The sequence below is a fragment of the Ipomoea nil genome, unplaced genomic scaffold (genome assembly GCF_001879475.1).
Source record: "Ipomoea nil cultivar Tokyo-kokei standard unplaced genomic scaffold, Asagao_1.1 scaffold2971, whole genome shotgun sequence".
In the NCBI taxonomy this organism is placed as follows: Eukaryota; Viridiplantae; Streptophyta; class Magnoliopsida; order Solanales; family Convolvulaceae; genus Ipomoea; species Ipomoea nil.
In genome coordinates, this window is record NW_017619399.1 from 82,197 (window position 1) to 102,263 (window position 20,067).

The 20,067-nt window shown below is 35.4% G+C and overlaps 2 protein-coding genes and 1 long non-coding RNA gene across 5 annotated transcripts; 1 reads left to right on the forward strand and 2 right to left on the reverse strand.

Moving 5' to 3' along the window:
- The first annotated feature begins 203 nt into the window (after positions 1–203).
- LOC109162950 lies at positions 204–6,784 on the forward strand. 3 transcript variants are annotated; one of them, XM_019311655.1, is made up of 6 exons: positions 204–440; positions 1,367–1,537; positions 2,044–2,556; positions 3,531–4,817; positions 4,904–4,974; positions 5,750–6,784. In XM_019311655.1, exons 2-6 carry the CDS (start codon positions 1,415–1,417, stop codon positions 6,120–6,122), a joined length of 2,367 nt encoding a protein of 788 aa, XP_019167200.1. In that variant the 5' UTR covers positions 204–440; positions 1,367–1,414; the 3' UTR covers positions 6,123–6,784. The 3 variants fall into 3 exon arrangements, with proteins under 3 accessions (XP_019167200.1, XP_019167201.1, XP_019167202.1); XM_019311656.1 differs by having other exon boundaries at positions 1,375–1,537; XM_019311657.1 differs by lacking the exon at positions 204–440 and having other exon boundaries at positions 1,494–1,563.
- A 3,659-nt stretch (positions 6,785–10,443) lies between these two features.
- On the reverse strand, positions 10,444–14,848 carry LOC109162952. The gene is made up of 3 exons (XR_002051178.1): positions 14,781–14,848; positions 10,507–10,509; positions 10,444–10,458 (listed from the first exon to the last, which is right to left on the reverse strand). It is a non-coding gene; the product is annotated as an uncharacterized LOC109162952 (long non-coding RNA).
- Positions 14,849–15,171: 323 nt separating this feature from the next.
- Positions 15,172–17,457, reverse strand: LOC109162944 (zinc finger BED domain-containing protein RICESLEEPER 2-like). Its single transcript, XM_019311650.1, has 3 exons — positions 16,042–17,457; positions 15,255–15,947; positions 15,172–15,189 (listed from the first exon to the last, which is right to left on the reverse strand). Exons 1-3 carry the CDS (start codon positions 17,455–17,457, stop codon positions 15,172–15,174), a joined length of 2,127 nt encoding a protein of 708 aa, XP_019167195.1.
- Positions 17,458–20,067: the final 2,610 nt, after the last annotated feature.

The following is a 20,067-nucleotide window of genomic DNA, read 5'->3' on the forward strand; positions in this document are numbered from 1 at the left end:
ATTATTATTATTATTATTATTATTATTATTATTATTATTATTATATACAATAATATATAAATAAATGTAAGATCTTAATATAGAGTAGTAATATTTGGCACTTATTTTTAAGTCGTATAGAAAGTACTAGTAAAAATATAAGCCTAAATCAATGAATCCCTAAAACTAAAATCCCATTTCCCCTTTCTTCAAAAAGAAAAAAAAAAATCCCATTTCCCCTTGTCACTTCTCACTTTCTGCCATCACACACTCACAGCTTCTCTCTTTCTCTTCCCTTCTTCAACCTTCAGTAGTTCAGTCCTTCACTTCGTCGCAGCACCGCCAGCAGCCCAGCATGTCCATCGCAGGCTCACAGCTCGTCCGTCGCAGGCTCGAAGCTAGTCTGTCGCAGCCAAAAATCCGTCGCAGCCACTCTGTCGTAGTACTCTCCCATTCTTGAGGTACATATACTTATTTTCTTGATTTGTAATTTAATTAATTTTATTTAATTATTGACTTTGTTTCATTGTAAAATACTAAAATCTCAGTACTCCATTCTCAAATTTAAGTGATTAACTGCCTCTATTTGTATAATCTCAGTACTCAATTTTGTGTTGTCTTGTTGATGATATTGTATTAAGACTATTATTCATTTGTTCCTACTTATGGAGTTTGAATGTTTGATTTCATCAATTGAGTAATTACAATATGTAACTTGTAATGGACTTATGAAATTATGATTTGAGTGATTTTAGCATTTATATATTTTTCACAAATTATCAAAAAAAAAAAAAAAAAAAAAAAAAAAGAGTCAAGTTTGGCGGGCCCAGCTAAGCCCACTGGCCTATGGCAGGGAGGGGGCAGGCTGACCCTATCAAGCCCATATTTGTGGCGGACCAGCCCGTTTTTACAGCGCTAGTGATTGGGTGACTCACAATTTACTTTCTCCAACACCCTAGATCAACAGTTTTGGGAACTTAGAATTAATCAAGTACTCAAGTATAAACTGGAAAACTAATGTGTATAAAAAAAAAGTACAATTAAAGCTTGATTGAGCCAATTGCTATGTATTGTGATGACACCTGTGTTACCATTCCAAATGAGTGGTCACATGATCGAGCCCCCGTGGTGAGGGCTTGGATTCTTTGGGTTGAGAATGATTGAGAAAGTATAGAACATATACTATATTGTAAAGAATCATGAGTATTTTTTTTTTTTTTTAAAAACTTGATTGAAAAGACGGGTGCAGTTGTGTGAATGCTTATTAATTTCAAATTTTGACTGAACCTAAATTATTTTCGCGCCAAAAAACTGAGGCGGGATTGTGAATATGGTAAACAAAAACCCTAAAATTTTTCTAAATTCTATTTGCAAAATGATTTTGGAGGAACAAAGACTTGCTGTGTAGAAGCTAGTATCATCGCAAAATTGAGTAATGGCTTCAACAAGAAAACGGAAGATCCGCAAAGATTCTCGGAGACAAACCCTGAATTCTGCTTCGGATTCAAATTATTCTCGATCACTCCAGAGGCTGCTCTCCGCAATCAAAACTCTTGAGGTCCATTACTTACATATCTTTTTTATGTATGTATCCATTTGTTGTACAAGTAAAAATATAGTTTCCGTTTTAAATCTTATTTATATTTGGTGAAATTCAACGATGATGAAGTTGTTATTTTAGAAGTGAGTTTTTAGTTGAAAAACCACATTTCTTTGGATGTGTGGGTATAACGGTGAACCTAAAGGAGTCTGCAGCTTGTGGTTAACTCCAAAATTGACAAAAGCTCTGGGTCCAAGGAGTGTTTGCTTGTTAAAGTTTTATTCTTTTGTATCCCCTCAAGCTGCACTACAGTGAACCTAAAGGAGTCTGCAGCTTGAGGGGATACAAAACTCACGCACATGGAATGGGATGGCTGATGTATGCAGAAAGAAATGTAGTGCCAAGAGATAAAACTTTCTAAGTATTCAGACTTCAAATGATCTAAAACATGGAAATTGACATAATCGGAGACTTTTAGCTAAGTTGTAACTTGTAACATATTTTTCATTTATGTGCAACTGCAGGGCATAAAATCACCCATCTTGAAGAGTTTGTATTGTTTACTTGTCCATATGTCCACAGATTCCCTCAGCAAAGTTGATGTGAATGATCTACGAGTGATTTCTGACATTTTATTCAAAGAACTATCGTTGAGGTTTAACAGTATATTCTCTTCTCTATATGATGTTTGTACAAGCAAGGATCTTGGACAAGGTAGCATACATGTGAATTGTACAGTTGAAGTACTAGTCTTGCTGTTAAGGAGTAGTATGGCTATTCTGGAATTGCATATATATGATCATAACGTTGTTTTGGAAAAAGGCGGGATTCTTTTGAAGATACTTTGTAAGTTGTGTTCCCTAAACTTACCAAAGAGAAAAGACAGGAAAGATATTAGTTTGCAGAACTCAGTTTTTCATGCGTGCACATATGATGATGATGACTTCAGAACCACTTCAAGAGAGGAACTTGTTGCTTCGCTTCATTTGTATGAGCCACCTAATCTTCAAACTTCATTTGCAATTGCTATGTTGGAGGTATGTATGCTTGTGCAAAATTTTGTTGTTGAATTTTGAAAGGAAGAATAAAAGACTTTCATTTGTGATTGCTATGAATATAAAAAATCTCAGTCATGGTTTTATATTTATGGCAACATAGTCTCATGTGGCAGTAGAGTGCCTTGATTGCAAAGCATATTACAAATATGATGAGATATAACATAATATTCGACTCCTATTACTATTGAAAAAAAGATAATGCTTCAAGTTATTTGCCTGGGAAGAAGAGGCCAAGACCACATGCTTCATAGTGTTGTAGTATATGACAGTATATGGTTGCATATATTCACTCATAAGTGTGTGTGTGTGGATACAAGTCATACAACCATGGGTATGCATATTCTTTTACATATTTTCTTAATAGGAAATTGTATTACCTTAAGCATACTGTTTGAATTATACTCTTGAGTCTAGATAGTTTAAATTTGATTACATAAACATTGGGGGTACTGTATCCCCTCAAAATCTCCAAATTACATGTTTTTGTATAGTTTACTCTTATATTGCTTGCAAAAGCAACTGTGTATCATCATCCTTATTGAGGGTTCTGCTTTCAGTGTTCTGGAATCAAACTTATGTTTCTGTTGATTTGCAGATGAAAAGTTTGATTATTCATGTTGATCCTTATCATGATCTTGATAATCTACATTCATTATTGAACCAGTTATTCATGAATTTCACTTTTTGAGATCTTGTTGAATACATTTGGAAGTTCAGGATTAAGGCTTAGTTGAGTTCAGTCCATTAGGAACCTTGATTCTAGCTCTTCTCTAACATGACTCTGAGTTGTCTAGAAGTCTGAGCACATGCTGACATGCATTAGTTTCATACTTTCATGACACTCATTTTGCTGAATACTTTTATAAGAGAATATTTGCTATTTTTTTTTTTTTTCTTTCTTTCTTTCTTTCTTTCTTTCATGTTCCTAATTAACATGGACATTGTATACTCAGGTATTTCTTGATGAGCTTCTGGTGCATGGCAAATTACGTGCAATATTTAGGCTGATTGACTTATTTTCCTCTACTAGTGAAACCTTGTTTATACCTCAGTCCACTCAGAAAGATATTAGTTCAAAGAAACGTCAGAGTGATATTGGATTCCTTATGGAACTTGTTTCCACTTGCTTTCTCCTATCATTTTCTGGTGAAAATGCAATTGAAGAATTTCTTTATAGACTTTTCCGAGCACAGAGGAAGGGCTTCAAATTCTTTATAACTCCAGAAGTGAGTCTGACTGCGGCCATATCATTGCTTCTCAATCCAATTGTTTTTTCTGCCCCAAAAATTGTGCAAGCATACGTGGTTTCATCTGTATCTGAAGCCATGAGTGGTTTGATGGATGTTCAAAACCTGAAACCAAACTGTAAACTTCTTGACTGCTTTCTCTCAGTGTTTGAAAAATCAGTCAATATGTATATGAAACTTATATCCTTTGTACAGATCAATGGTGACTGTCCAAGTAAATGTACGTCTTTCGTCAACTCAAGCACATATAGAGGGAACTTTCCTCCACCTTTTGAATCTTATATATTGCCAAGCACACAGGAGAAGATAAACTCTCTGATTAAAAGGTTTGAGCGTTCATCAGATTCATTCTTAGGCAACCATTTCTTTGAACTGAAATCTGACATGACCAGTTCGTGTATTGCATATGTGAAGGATTGCCAATATCTTCTGGACCAATCATGCAAAGATGATGTATTCTCAATTATAAGTTGTCTGATTTTAAGAGCATCAGTGAGCTTTGATGAAACTGTAAAACCTGCAATCAAGGGTATGGACCTTCAGGCTATATGTCTCCTAGTTTCTGTATTGAAGTTAATGGGCACTTCTTTGCTGCGTGCTATATCATATCTCCGGAATGGTGAAAGTTATGGCTCTTTCAAAACCTTGAAAGACTACTCATTGTGTAAGGAGTACATGTCTATTTTGGGTTCAATTAGCTGTTTTAGTGAATCCAAAATACACTTTCCAGTCCAACAGTTCTTAAGTAACATAATGGAGACGAATTCCATCAAGCACAAGGATTTCATGGTGATGCTTCTGCATTTTTCAGGCATGCTTGCATTTAGTTTTTTAACGAGGATTGGTTGCTTAGCAAATGGGTGCTTGTTAACTATCACTGCTCTGGTGAATTTGTTTGTACTTGAAGAGGGTTATTTAGATGAGTTGAGGTCATTAATTGTTTGTGGCTCAGACTCCGATTCCTCTGCATTACCCCTGGTCAGAATCCAAGAGGTGAAAGTTTGTCTACTTTTTTCCTTATAAAAATATAAGTAATGCGAAATATGTTGCAGCTTTCTCAGCTACTATTTGTGATGCAGGCAGTAATGGACCAGAGGCCTAGCATAATGGTTGCATCAAAATTTCAAAATATACAGAATCTGTACTTGAGGTTCTGATCCATTCTATGTATTTTAAATGAGTTTGTTGTTGCAGTCTGTGTTTTACTTGATCATTTGCCTCTTTACTTTATTGTTTCCGCTGTAGTGCTTTATCTTCAAAATTTTGATTTAACTTCATTCGTTGTTAAGGCGTATTCCATATATCTTTAAGTGAACTATTTTCTTCCCTTCTTTTGCCTACTCTTTCACTACTTCCCTCGACGCCAAGTTCAATTCTTTATTTCAGTACTAAAAATGCATCGTATCTCTGTATTGGCTGGCGTTTATTGCATCAGAAAAAAAGGAAAACTGTAAAAGTAACACATTTGTTAGGGAAGGCCTAAATATTTACTATATTCAAGTCCAGTTTTAGTTCACTTTCTGCTCCGATGTTATGTCATGTTTGTTAAGAGTCAGTCCCACATTGAAAAAATAAGAGAGAACATTTGGGTTTTTAAGGTGATGGATTAGACAAGTTAATTGATTGGATTCTGTCTTTCAGTGTGGTTTGAGCCATGTGCATTATAGCCTAGTTGAGTGATCTTGCCCCATAACAATGTTGTCTTCTAAGATGACCATTAAGTCCGTGGTCATGGTTGATCTATACAAACTCGAACTCCTAACATTTGTTTTCATAGGAAGTGTTTTCCCCATTGGGACCTAATAGTTAAGTTTTGGTGGTGTCTATTATTTTGTTATTTGTAACGAATGATATGATTTTCTTGGTTTCATGTTGTCAATGCTTTTATATTTGCTTATTCCTTGCATGCTTCAACTTTTTGTCAGCAAGTCAAAGACTACGGTAAAGTATTGTGGCAATGTGGAAGATGGATGGGCAGAGAGTTCATCATCAAGTGCTTCTTGTTTATTTGACAAAGAAGAAGAAATGGTGAGTGTTGAAGAGGAAACGTTGAATGGTGAGATCTTTCTGAGGTGCGTGGAACCCAACGCAAAAAAAGACTCTGATTTTGGTGAGTTAGCTGATTTTATTGAGTGCAAACAAGGGAAGGACTATGCAGAGTGGCTACAGGATAGAGAAAAATATAGAAAATGGAAATCTAAAAGGACAGCAATGTTAAGATGGAAGAGAAAGAGAAAGACTTGGAAAGTTTGGAAAGGGAAAAGTAGTACTGGGTTAATGGTTTCTGAATTTCCATGAGAAAATTATTCATCCTTAAAGTGGTGCAATGCAGAGATGTTGGATATCAACACTCCAAATGCTCAGGGAATGGAAGGACATATGTATGGAGTGGGGTGGGGTTGATGCTACTTCAAGAGCACCACAGACAACTCACAAGAGAAGAGAGAACTTGGTTTATTGGGAAAATTTTCTTCTACATTTGGGTGGGTGTCTTCTTTTTCTTATTCCACTTTCAGGGAAAGGAAAAGGAAAAGTTGTTCTCACTCGGCTAGCTCAATTTGTTTGACTGATCACTTTAAAATTTTATTTTAGTAACAATGTCGGGGTTTGAATTCTTTGAAACTCTTAGAGTTATTGGGAGAACTTTATTGATCAGAGGTGATAAAAACTCTTTGTGCATAGAGTGTACCAGTACCGGATGGGAGCCGTTATCATTCTTGCTGAGTTGCTTCCTACTTGAGTTTTGACATACTTTTAATGAGATTATATCTTAGATATCTTAGACCTTGTAGTCTTTTCTCTCAAGTATTTTAAATGTTATCTTCAATGATTTTTCAAGAAAATTTTTTTCCAATGGGGGCATTGACTCTTTGTTCTTTAATAGGTTAAGAAAGTATGTATGGACCGATACTTCATTGTAACAGAGTTAGAAGTACCAATTTTATTTTATTTTTAGTTTTTCCCTTTCATTTTTACTCTTTGTTTTGTAATAAGAGGTAAATAAGTTTTGAAATTATTTTTAAAAAGTAATTAAACCATCAAAACAAATTGATTTCGTCCAGGATAAACACGGATTAAAAAAATATGTGGTGACATTTTGGTAATTTTGTGTATTGTGTGAAACTTAAGGTGTATATTTTTTGTGTTTAGGTGCGTTGTTTTAACACTTAGGGGGCGTTTGGTTCAGGTTATATAACATAACCAAGAGAATGTGACATTCCAAAGTTCACATTCCTATGTTTGGTTCATATTATCTTATTATCTTAGGGAATCTAACATTCATAAGGAATGACACATTCCCTCCACATAGAATTTTGAAGGAAATGTGATTCCCTTCAATTTCTTAGGTTATATAAGATAACCTTGGTTATGTTAGTTTATTATTATTATTATAATATATATATATATATATATATATATATATATATATAATTATTTTTGTAATTATATATTTTTTATTTATATTATGTTATGTTAGCATATAAAATAATTTTGTTTCTCAAGTTTAAGATTTTAGTTAATATTTTAAAATCATGTAATTATATATGATACCGTTATCTTATTTATTTATTTTAATTTTTAAATTTATTAAAAGATATGAAAATATGTTAAGGATATTATATTGTGTGTATAAAAGATAACCCTAAACCAAACATGATTATATTACATACTCCAATTTTAACCAAACACAGGAATCTAACATTCCCAGGAATCTAACATTTCCTAAGGTAATCTGATATTCAGTGAACCAAACGACCCCTTAAGGTGTTTCATTTTAATACTTAAGGTGCGTTAGTTTTACATTTTTACACTTGAGAACTTAAGGTGTGTCATTTTAACACTTAAACTGTGCAATTTTAACATATAAGGTGCGTCAGTTATACACTTATGCATAAGTTCTAAACTTAGGTGCATCATTTTAACACTTAAGGTGCGTGTTTTTTCAACTTAAGGTGCGTCTTTGTAACACTTAAGGTGTGCCATTTTTTAACGTTGAAGGTGCTCCATTTTAATACTTAAGGTGCGTCATTTTAACACTTAAGCTGCGTCATTTTAACACTTAAGATGAGCCATTTTTACACTTTGTTTCTGTTTTTTCAGGACACGCATTTTTTTTTTTTAAATATTGATTTGAGTCGTTGATCTAGATTTGATCAACGGTTCATCTCACTGCATGTTTCGCGTAGGACCTCCTTCGCACCAGATCTCATCCCTATATATATATATATATATATATATATATATATATATATATATATATATATATATATATATATATATATATATATATATATATATATATATATATATATATATATATATATATATATATATATATATATATATGTTTAGGATCATGTAATGACTCTCTAGGTAAAAAATGCGCACAAATCTCAGCCATTGAATTATCCAGATCTGTGACACCCCGAAAAATTATCATTTAAACGGAATTGATTGTCTAATTAATTCTAAACTTGCTTTATAAATTCTTTCCTAATTCCATTATATTATATAGTTGAAGGACCTAAATTGACTAGGTTCCTTAGCCAATTGAATGGACATTGTGTCTTATGCTTTATACTTAGCCTTTAAATTCTTCCTAGCCCTTAAATTGATTAAAAGGGGCCCACCTTATAAACTTTTCAGATTTTTTTGCCTAGAAACCCTACCCCAACCAAGAGAATCCCCAACTATTTCAACTTTTCCATCTCTCTCTACATTTCTCTCTACCTTCTCTTTAAAAGCTTAGCTAATTTCCCAAGCTAGACTAAAACTCACCATCAACCTTGCAAGAAACTCTCCAAGATCCTAACTTTCATCCACCAAAACCTCGGAAGGGTAAGTCCTAAGCTTGGCTAGTGTTATTTCTTAGTCTTTCCTTATCTCTATCTAAGTTTTGTGTTTTGTTGGGCTTTGGTTGTGTTTGGGAAGATCTTGAAGAAGAGGAATTTCAAGGGGAAGTTTAGGAGTTGGAAGGAGTATTCCCTAGGCTACAAGAGGTAACCCATGTTCTACAAAACCTATTTTATGCTCGATATGATGATTTATTGATATTCTTGATGTTCTTGAATGAAATTGTGCATAATCTTGTGTTTATGCATGTTAGAGCTTGTGATTTAGGGTTCATAAATGTTATCCTTTGAGCTATTTAATGTGTTCAAGTTCCTTTGTTGATGAGTGTGTGTGTTGAGGTGTTTTGGACTTGAACTTGTGCATTTTGGCAATTTTCCCCGAATAGAATTTTCTCCCTGTTGACGGTACCCGCGGGCAGAACGGCGGGCAGTGTGCCACCCGCTGAATACAAGTGGTGAAGGTGGCGGGGGAGGGGGGGGGGGGGTACACGCGTGGTTGCCCACCCATGGTACCACCCGCTGAGTACGTGGTGGGGAGGTGGTGGGTGGTTGACTACCCACCGTACCACCCACTAGTACGTTGTCTTTTGGCCTCCGTTTTGATAAATCGTTGTGCACTTGTGTGTCTTGATTGATGTTTCGTAAGTCTAGAACGATGTCCTTAAGTACCGAAATAGGACTTGCGGGTCTTGAATCGTGTTCATGATACAATCTTGTGATTCGTTGGATTGATATGAAGTAGATGTTTTTCGTACGAGCCTTATTGATGGTCTTGATTGAATTGCATGCTAGTTACATTGATTCGTTGGTACTAGTATGTGTTTACCTCATATTGATCTTGCCTATTATTGATGAGGATTGGTGACTTCTGTTACCAGTCGTTGTGAGCCTTTGAATTGGAAGCCTTTCGTTATTGTGGTATTCCTTGAAATGTTTCCTTCGTATTTTCTCTTGAGTTCTTCGATTGAATCTATCGTTGTGAATTGGTACATATGTTGTACATTGCCATGTTTATTCCTTGATTCGGGCTAATGATGCGCCTTGATTATCTTATGTCAGTGATTGTGTGACTATGTGTATAAAAGCTGGCGGATACGAGCTGCGTGCTCAAATGTTTGGCGGTAAACTATCACGTGATATGTTATATAATGAAAAGCAGGTGGAGGAGCTAAGTCTCCATATGGAGGGATAAGGTTGGACTGGTTGTATAGGATGGCCTGGAGGTACAGGTTGGAACTGTTATAAGGATGGAGAGGAGTAAAGGTTGGAACTTGGTATAAGGTTGGAATGTGAAAGTGATAATTGATTGTGTTTATTGAAGTTCATTGCTTATGAGCATCTCCTTATAAGTGACCTTGATGATGGTTTATTGAATACCTTACCATGTTTATTGTTGAATCCGTATCTTTGTCTTCTTGTGATTGATTCCATTATTTAATCGTTGATGGTCAGTTGATTGAGAGTGTTCTATAATGAGTTATACGTTATCTCTACTCCTTGTTTTAAAGCTAGCGTTGCTAAGTTATATCCATGTATTCCAAGTCTCAAATGATTTTCTTATATCTATGTTATATCGTACTCAACACGTAGTAGTGGGTTACTTAGCATTATTTGCTAACGGGTGCTACCCCTTATGTTTTACAGGTACAGAGTAGTTCTCGTTCGAGCGCGCTAGAAGAAGACGTAGTTTAGGGTAACTTTCTTGTATCTCTTAGTCCAGTTAATGTGGCTTGTGTGCCTAGACTTTAGACATGAGAATGTTATGACATTTTTGGATTAGACTTTTGCTAACCTGTGCATCTAAGTATGTTGCTTAGACGTGGCATAACACCCTATACGGTTTACTTAGCTTTCGCGTTTTATGATCTTTATGGTTAGATTGCTTTTACTATTTAAGTTTTAATTGTCTTAAATTATTGCCCAAAATCGGGGGTGTTACAAGATCTGATGCTCTTTTTTAAAAAAAAATCATTTCGAATTAATTACAATTGTGGACTTGAAAGTTCAAAACTATGCACTTGAAGATACAAAAATATGCACTTGAAGACAAAAATTCTGCACTCGAAGGTAAATAGATGTCTAATTGATGCAATTTATGGCACCAAAAATGGAAGTTATTCAACTTAAGTGTTATTAAAGAAATTACCCATACAAATCGTTTGTAAATCTCACAAATTTCATTAGAAATTTAGTTATAGGTTATTGAAAAGAATGCACAAGATATAACAAATAATGTCAAGAATTGTGCACTTGAAGGCAAACAAATATGCACTTGAAGGCAAAAAAATATGCACTTGAAGGCATAAAAATGTGTACTTGAAGGCTAAAATCATGCACTAGAATGAAAAAAGGGTTCACTTGAATGCTAAGTATTTTTTTGCTACACAATAGTAAGACACACATACACTTGTAGGCATTAAATTGAGCATTTGAAGCCATAAAGATGTTCACTAGAAGGCAAGGGAGAAACACTAAAATTGAAAATTTGAAGGAAATTAATTGTGCACTCTTAGAAAAGAAAACATGCACTTGAAGGCTACAAAACGTGCTGTAAGCATTGAAAATTTAAATAATGCTATTGGGCCGCGGTTGATATTTAATTCTTAAATTAATTACTTTAATTAAGTTAATTGGACTAATATTTATTTAATTGGATTAATTAAATGGCCCATTGAATAATTAATTGGTTTAATTACTTAATTAAATATAATCGAATGTTGGATTGTTCGGCCCAAGTTGGTGAAATATTTAATTAAGTTGGACCAGGCTGCTTGGATTAATTGGGTTGCCTAATTAGCAGGTTTGACTTGGTCTTGGCCCATCAAAATTATATGTGGATTACATAATTTTGAGGAAATTGAATTATTTGATATTATTTGAAATTTAATGAAATGATGAACCTGGACACAATGGTGTCCCGATACATTATCTAATTTAATTAAGATAATTAAATTAAATTAAGGGATAGAGTTGGTTAGAGATTTCTTCTCTACACCCACCACTATAAATAGTGGTTTCATTTTCAAGAATGAGAGCTCTGGAAATCTGCATACTGAAGCTCTGCCGAAATCTCGCCAAGAATTGAGGAGTTGAAAATACTCGCCAAGAATGAGAGCTCTGGAAATCTGCATACCGTCCAGCCTTCATATTCCTATGCTAAGCCCTACACACAAAGAATTGAGGAGTTGAAAATGCCCTACGATTATCAATCTCCTAAGTTTCAGCAATTTGATGGCAAAGGAAATCCCCGACAGCACATTACCCACTTTGTGGAGACATGCAATGATGCCGGGACTTATGGTGATTTGTTGGTAAAGCAGTTTGTCCATTTATTAAAGGGAACTGCGTTTGATTGGTACACCGACCTCGCGCCCGGCTGCATCTATAGTTGGCATGATATGGAACGTGAGTTCTTAACCTGCTTCTATAGTACAAGGAGAACGGTCAGCTTCTTGGAACTCACTACTACTCGCCAATGGAAGGGCGAACATGCTGGTGCCTACATCAAAAGATGGAGGGAATTATGCTTGAATTGCAAAGAAAAATATCCCAAAGTTCTGCAATTGAGATGTGCATCCAAGGCATGCACTTCGAACTCTCCTACATCCTGCAAGGGATTAAGCCAAAGACCTTTGAGGAGTTGTCCAGTCGCGCTCACGATATGGAGTTGAGCATCGAAGCTAGTGGAGGGCTCAACATATTGAACCTGCCTAGCTCCTCCAAGGCTCCTGGAAAGCAAGAAGTCAACAAAGTAAATAAACCATTTCCAAAGCAAGAAAAGAAGGAAGTGATGAATGTGAAGGCTACACCAATGACAGTCTTCACTAAGGCAACTGAAAGGCCTAGGCCAAGATCATTCTATAGCCCTGGCCCGTCAAGGGGTGGTAGGAGGCCAACAATTGAAGAAAGGCTGGAGAAGATTTATCCTTTCATGGATTCCGATGTATCTCCCATGTTTGACGAGCTACTCAAACTTAGATTCATTGAGTTGCCAGAAATGAAAGGTTCTATTTATAGCTGTAGGATATAAGAGTTTTGATAAGCTTAAACTCTTTTGATATTATCTAATTAACAAATTAGATAATATCAATATTATTCAAAATATATCAAATATATTCAAATATACTAATATTGATAAATAATCATATTTATCAAAATTTCAATGTCAACAAATGCCCCCTCGGGACTTGCTTGTATGTCACTTGAGAGCGTATACAACTCTAAAGTATGTAGTGCAAGGAAGTTTCGACACTACAACTTTAAGATATAAGGCCGTTTCAACTCGTTCCAAGGAGTATCTTGAAGGATATGATATGAGGTATTTTCAACTCGTACTAAGGAGCCTTGAATGATATGAGGTCATTTTAACTCGTGCCAAGGAGTATCATTTAGCTTCCCTCATTTCAAATTTCATATGGGGTTTGCCCCCATACCGGTTGAATGGTATGTGCCTATGAAGAGATGAGAGGCAGAGTTGTCCCATTGGGCGTGCCAATTTGTGAACAAAGAAAATTGAATAATATATATTAGGAATAAAGGTCAAATAGGCCACTGAACTGCACACGAGAATGCAATTAGGCCACTGAACTGCACACGAGAATGCAATTAGGCCACTGAACCTAAAAATCTACAATTAAGTCCCTAAACTAACCAATTTCATTCAATTTGTCAGGTTTCTCAAGTTGCTAATAGGTTACCCCTCCACCTAGGATGCATATGTGGCATTTCAAAAATAATAATTTATTTTTAAATTAATTTTTTTTAATGTTTAATAAATAAAGACTAAAATAATTTATTTTTAAATTAGTTTTTTAATGTTTAATAAATAAAAACTAAAATAATTTTTTTTTTTGAAAATAAAATCCAAGCCTTGTATGACGTCTTAACAAATTATTTTATTTAAAAAAAAAAACAAATTATTTTAGTTTTTATTTATTAAACATAAAAAAACTAATTTAAAAATAAATTATTTAATTTTTATTTATTAAACATTAAAAAAAGAATTTAAAAATAAATTATTTTTTTAAAAAAAAATGCCACGTATGCATCTTAGGTGCAGGGGTAACCTGTTAGGAACTTGAGAAACCTAAAAAATAGACAAATTGAATGAAATTGGTTAGTTTAGGGATCCAATTGTAGGGTTTTTAGGTTCAGTGGCCTAATTGCATTCTCGTGTGTAGTTCAGTGGCATATTTAACCCTTATTCCTATATATTAATATTCAAAATTTAGTTACATGTCAAGTATCAATCCGGTGTGGGTACAAGTCTCTGGATGGTCCTCTGATTCTTCAATTGGATGCCATGAACACTCCACCATTGAAGGGCCTCCGGAATTCAAGTGGCTTGATCTTCAAAGAAGGGCTGGTATATATAGCTTGTTCTTCATTGAAGGGTCTCCGGGTTCAAATGACTTGATCTTCAATGGAGGATCAACGGGCATGATTGGATTTCGGCCTGTGCACGGATCGGGTTCGGACGGTTCGGTTCCCGGACTAGTCCACCCGATCGGATTTCGGTTTTCTAAATCAAGATCCTATCCGACTTTTTTTTGTACTATACTCCATTCGGGTTTAGTTAATTCGAATTTCGGACGGTTCGGATTTAAGTTCGGGTTAGTTCGGATTTCATATTCAATAATTTTTTTTTAAAAAAAAAAAAACTAAGTAAAATTCCATATCATTTATGTCAAACTGTCAAAGTACTTAGTTACAACTACTTAGTACTTACAAATGACAAAAATACAAAATGCTTTACAAAGTCATTGAATCATGATAAACTGATAAATGTTAATGACAAAAAATTCAAACATCAGCAATTAAGCATTCAGCAAACTGCACCAATCAACATCTTCCTGTGAACAAAAATACCATAATCATAATGTATTGTCTATTCAGCCTTCAGCAGTTCAGCTTTCATGATCTTCCTGTACAAGTGTGTGTAAAGACAAAACACAAGTTAAATATAACATATTAAATACTTTGGGGATTGGGGCTGTTGGGCAGAAAAATTTAACTATGGAAGGCTCAGATTGCTATGTTTTCATGTTAAAGTAAGATTGGGGGCAAATTGCTACTTTTAGTATTGGAATGCAATTATGCAAACCAAAACTAATGAGCAACATACCAACCCAAAACCATTTCAGACAATGGTGGAAGCATCATCATAGCCAAATCAGTAAAGACTAAAGAGAAATAACATACTGAGCACTTGAGAATAAGGGACTAAGGTAGAGTGACTGTTATTACCATATGAGATGACATTCATATAGGCAGTCGGCTGATACTGCTGGGGTCATACACTCTACAGTCATACTTATCATAGGCAGCAAGAAATCCAACAATTGAATTGTTAGTCAGTTACCAAGCCATTAATCCATAGGCAGCAACAAATCCAACAATTGAAAATAAAATCAAAATTAAGTGTAAATAAAACATTACAGGAATGGTAGGAAGGGGAAAACCAGCAGCACCAGATACTGTGGTTCCAAATCGACTTACTCCAGTAGCCAAGTCTGCAAAGTGCAAAGTTAGAATTTGAATTTGAAATGCAAAGTTAAAAAGGTAAAAACGGAATTACCTTGTTCAAGCTTTTCAACATCATCAATATTTTCCTCAACCTTAATGGTTGATTTGGTAACCTCATCCAGTCTTGTGCACATACTAAGGCCTCGACAATTTTAGGAGTTAAAGAACTCCTAAATGCATCTAATACCCTCCCACTAGTACTAAATGTACTTTCTGAGGTAACAGTGGAAATAGGAACTGCTAGGATATCCCTTGCCATTTTGGAGAGAGTAGGAAACCTCTCACTATTTAGCTTCCACCACCTAAGGATATCAAAGTCAGGAGTGTCCTCCACAATTTTTTCACTTAAATAGACTTGAAGTTCTGTTTCTTTATAGCTTCCACTAGCCCCTATTTTTTGCCTTTTTAGTTTGTTCTTTAACATATTTTGAGGTCTACCAATTGTGGCATGAGACTGGACAGGAGGCACATCTGGTTGGCTACCAGAAGATGAATCAGAAGATGATTGTTGCACATTGACAGAGTAGGTTGCTGCATAGTCACCAAACAATTCTACCATGGCAGCTTGGACATTCTCTAAACACTTCTTTCCATTATCTTTATCGTACAGTTCCTCAAACTGGTATGGCATATATTCCAACTTATCTCTTGGGTCCAAGATATTTGCAAAGAAGATCAAGGAATTCATTTTTTCAGGATCTCCCCAATACTTTTCAAATTTACTTTTCATTTGGGATCCCATAACCTAAGAAAACAATGAATTAAATACAAATAGCCATACACAAATTCATAAATAATCAGATTAACCACTGAAAATGATAAAAATATAAAATCATTACCTCTGTAGCACTACCAGCAACAATCATGCTACTCAACATGCAACTCAAATCAGATATCTCACTGAAGAAACTGTTAGAGGTGACATATAGAGAACCAGAGATTCTAATTGTCATCTCATAAAACCCTTTCAACAGAACTACCAAGCATTCAACAGAAGTCCAGTCCAGAAAAGAAGGGACAGAATCACCCAGATCAGCAACAAATGAGGGCTCATTCAATGAATATGCATCAAACACAGCCTTGTATTGTATGGCAGTGCTAAGCATCATGTAGGTGTTGTTCCATCTTGTTGGAACATCTAGTTGTAAAGAACTTTTGGCTTCCACCCCAAGCAGTTCTGCAAGATCTCCGAATTTTTTGAGTCTTGCAGGTGAGTTCCTCATCCATCTAACAGAATCCCTCACCTTCTTAACAGAACTATCTGCAAACCTTAACCCATCTTGGACCACCAAGTTTAAAATGTGGGCTATGCACCTCATGTGAATGTACTTACTCCTAACAGTGGTTGCACCCCATGACAACAATTTGGACTTAAAAAAACTCATAGCAGTATCATTGGAAGAAGCATTATCTACAGTGACAGAAAAAACATCCATAATCCCCCAGTCAATCAAACAACTTTCTAATGCCTTGGCTATATGCTCACCCTTGTGAGAAGAAATAGGGACAAAGGATATGATTTTCTTATTCAGCTTCCACTGATCATCTATGAAATGGGCTGTAATGCACATATAATTGATCCTCTGCACAGAGGTCCAGGTATCAGTAGTCAAACTGACCCTTTGAGTGTTAAGTCTAAACAGCTTCTTAAGGTTTAATCTTTCATCAAGGTAAATTTGGTAAATGTCCCTTGAAATTGTCCACCTAGAAGGTATACAAAATCTAGGGCAAGTAATCAAAATAAACCTTTTAAACCCTTGCCCCTCCACAAACCTAAATGGAAGCTCATCAATAATTATCATCTCACATAATGCCCTCCTAATGGCTTCCTGATTGAAAACCCAAGTCCCTAACTCCCCAACAACCCCTTCAGAACCCCCTTGAGTATCAAATGTTGTCACAGCAGTGAAAGTAAGAAGTGACTGCCTAGTCTCCTTAGAATGTGGATTTTTTAGACAGGTCAACATATGATTTCTTAAAGAGGTAGTACCATGCTTTTTACTCTCACAGTGATAGACTTTAGCACAGTATATACATTTCCTCTTTATTACTTTGTTTTCAGAATTAAAGATCTTTTCAAAATGTTCCCAGACCTTAGATCTAGACTCCACATTCTTCCTCTTCTGTGCAGGAACAGCAGGATTAACCTCAGGCTGCTGAGGGGCATTTGTCTCAGTGCCTTGGGTTACTCCTCCAGGCCCCTCCTCAGTTGAGGGTGGAAGTCCAGATTGACTCATTTGAGTGGCACTTTCCATCTACAAAGATGGGTACCAGTTTTCATTTTTCAGTTTGTGTGAGTGTGACATAACACATTAACACTAAAAATACCACATAATAAACAATTAAACATACAAAGATATCCAGAATCAGACACAATCACATAGTAGTTTGTGTCATCATTTTTCCAGATTTAACAATTAGCAATTAAGGGTCATACATCCATAAACTAATAGACATAATAACATATACAATTATACAAACAAATCCAGATTCAGGAACTCAGTCCAGATCATCATTATCTGGATTTGAGTTAATTGTAAAGGGCTTCCACCAATAAATGGAAATTCCCACACTGGAGATTTCACATTTAAGCCTTTAACTCGGATTGGTAGATTACAAATTTACAAGGCATAAAATCCAGATTTCACAAAATCAACAGTTAGAAATCAGTTTGTAAAAGGCTTCTACCAATAAATGGCATAATATATGAATATATCACCAAATATTCATCACAGACTCATAGTAGAAGAGACAGAACACAATACATCTCAGTATCTCACATAAATGAAGATATATAAAACTAGGGTTTTCGATTTCACAATGCTTTCTCAAAATATTCACCACATATCATCATAATAATATAATATAACACAAAATCACAAACATTTTCTTAATATAAACTAGGGTTTACGATTTACTTGATTTCTCCCAAATAATCCCCGGAGAACAAGGGTTTCTAATCACCAGTTCACCACGGTCCATGGCTTCCACCACTTAGACTCTCAGAGACAGAGAGTAAGAGATTAGAGATTGCAACGCTTCGATTTTGAGAACCCTGAGATTAGACAATAGAGTTTAAGAGATTAGAGATTACAGATTAGAGAGTAAGAGATTAGAGATTAGAGATTAGAGAAATAGAGACTAAGATATTAGAGATTAAAAACTTAGTAGCTTACGGATTTACAGAATCGGAGATGAGTTTTGAGAGAATTGAGACTCTGAGAGAGTGAGAGTCTGAGAGAGTTGAGAGTGAGAGTCGAGAGATGAGATCTCAAACCCTAGGTCAGCTGCGCAGATGAGAGAATGAAGACCAAGTGGTGGAAGGCATGTATATATACCTTGATGGAACGACGCTGTTTAATACAAAGCCTTAGTGAACCCTAGGATAGTTCGAATATTCGGACGGGTCGGTTGGCAAAATAGCATACCCCACCCGAACCATCTAAACCGACGATGTTTTGCATAGCGGATCGGGTATGGGGAGTCGGGTTCGGGTAATGCCGGGTTGGTCTCTCTCGGTCGTCGGGTCGGTCGGTTTGATCGGGTGGGTCGGGTTGTGCACAGGCCTAATTGGATTGGAGGATGAGCTTTTACTTTTCAGGGTTACATTTTTATTGTGATCCTTGAATAAGTTTTAAAGCTTAGGATGTTTCTATGAATTTTTCCTATGATTACATAAAAATGAAAGGTCTTATTTATAGCGGTAGGATATAAGAGTTTTGATAAGCTCAAACTCTTTTGATATTATCTAATTAACAAATTAGATTATATCAATATTATTCAAAATATATCAAATATATTCAAATATACTAATATTGATAAATAATCATATTTATCAAAATTTCAATGTCAACACGTGCGCTTGAAGGTTAAAAACATGCACTAGAATGAAAAAAAAAAAAGATTCAATGAAATGTTAAGTAATTTTTTTTGTTTTGTTTTGTTTTTAATACAATAGTAAGACACACATGTATTTGTAGGCATGAAATTGAGCACTTGAAGGCATAAAGAGGATTACTAGAAGACAAAGAAAAAAAAAACACTAAAAGGGATTCGAAGAAAAATTAATTGTGCACTCTTAGAAAGAAAAACATGCACTTGAAGGCTACAAAATGTGCACTTGAAGGCCAAATTTTTGCACTCAAAGGCACAAAGATGTGCACTCAAAGGAGAAACTATGTACTGAAACAAAATTAAAACAGATGCACTCGAAGAAGAGAACTATGCACTTGAAGAAGGAAACATGTGCACTCGAAGAAGAAAAAATATGCACTCGAATACAAAGACAATCTGACTTACTTACTCAAAATTACAATAAAACCACCACGTGTTTTTTAATTAGTCTTCAATCTAGGTTGTTGATTTGGACTAGATCTAAGGTTGAAATTTAACTCTATTTTTTACCTAAAGTATTTCTTCACATTTGATCCTTAACTCTCATGCGAATGGTCGTCCAGGAGAGAACTGAGAATCATTCAGCACGCGTCATGTGTCATTTGGTGCATGTAAATGTGTTATATGTGCAAGTAGTTGGTACACCTTTGCAAGTAAAAAGTGCAGGTAAAATCACTTACAAGTGCACCTACTTCCACCTACAAATGCATGTAATTTTGCCTTGTTAGCATTCATTGATCTGAGTTCGTTCTGTTTGGAATCGCTTTTGTTCTTACGGAGGAGTTCAGCGGGTAGTTAGTACCCGTGAAAGCCACCTGCAAACATTCATGCACCTAGGTGCACCTACTTATAACTATAGGTGCACCTAGTTATAACTATAAGTGCACCTATATTTGGACATGTGGCGTGCACTGAATGGTACTCGGTTCTCTCTTGAGTGGGCAATTTGTATCTGAACGCGATCTTATATA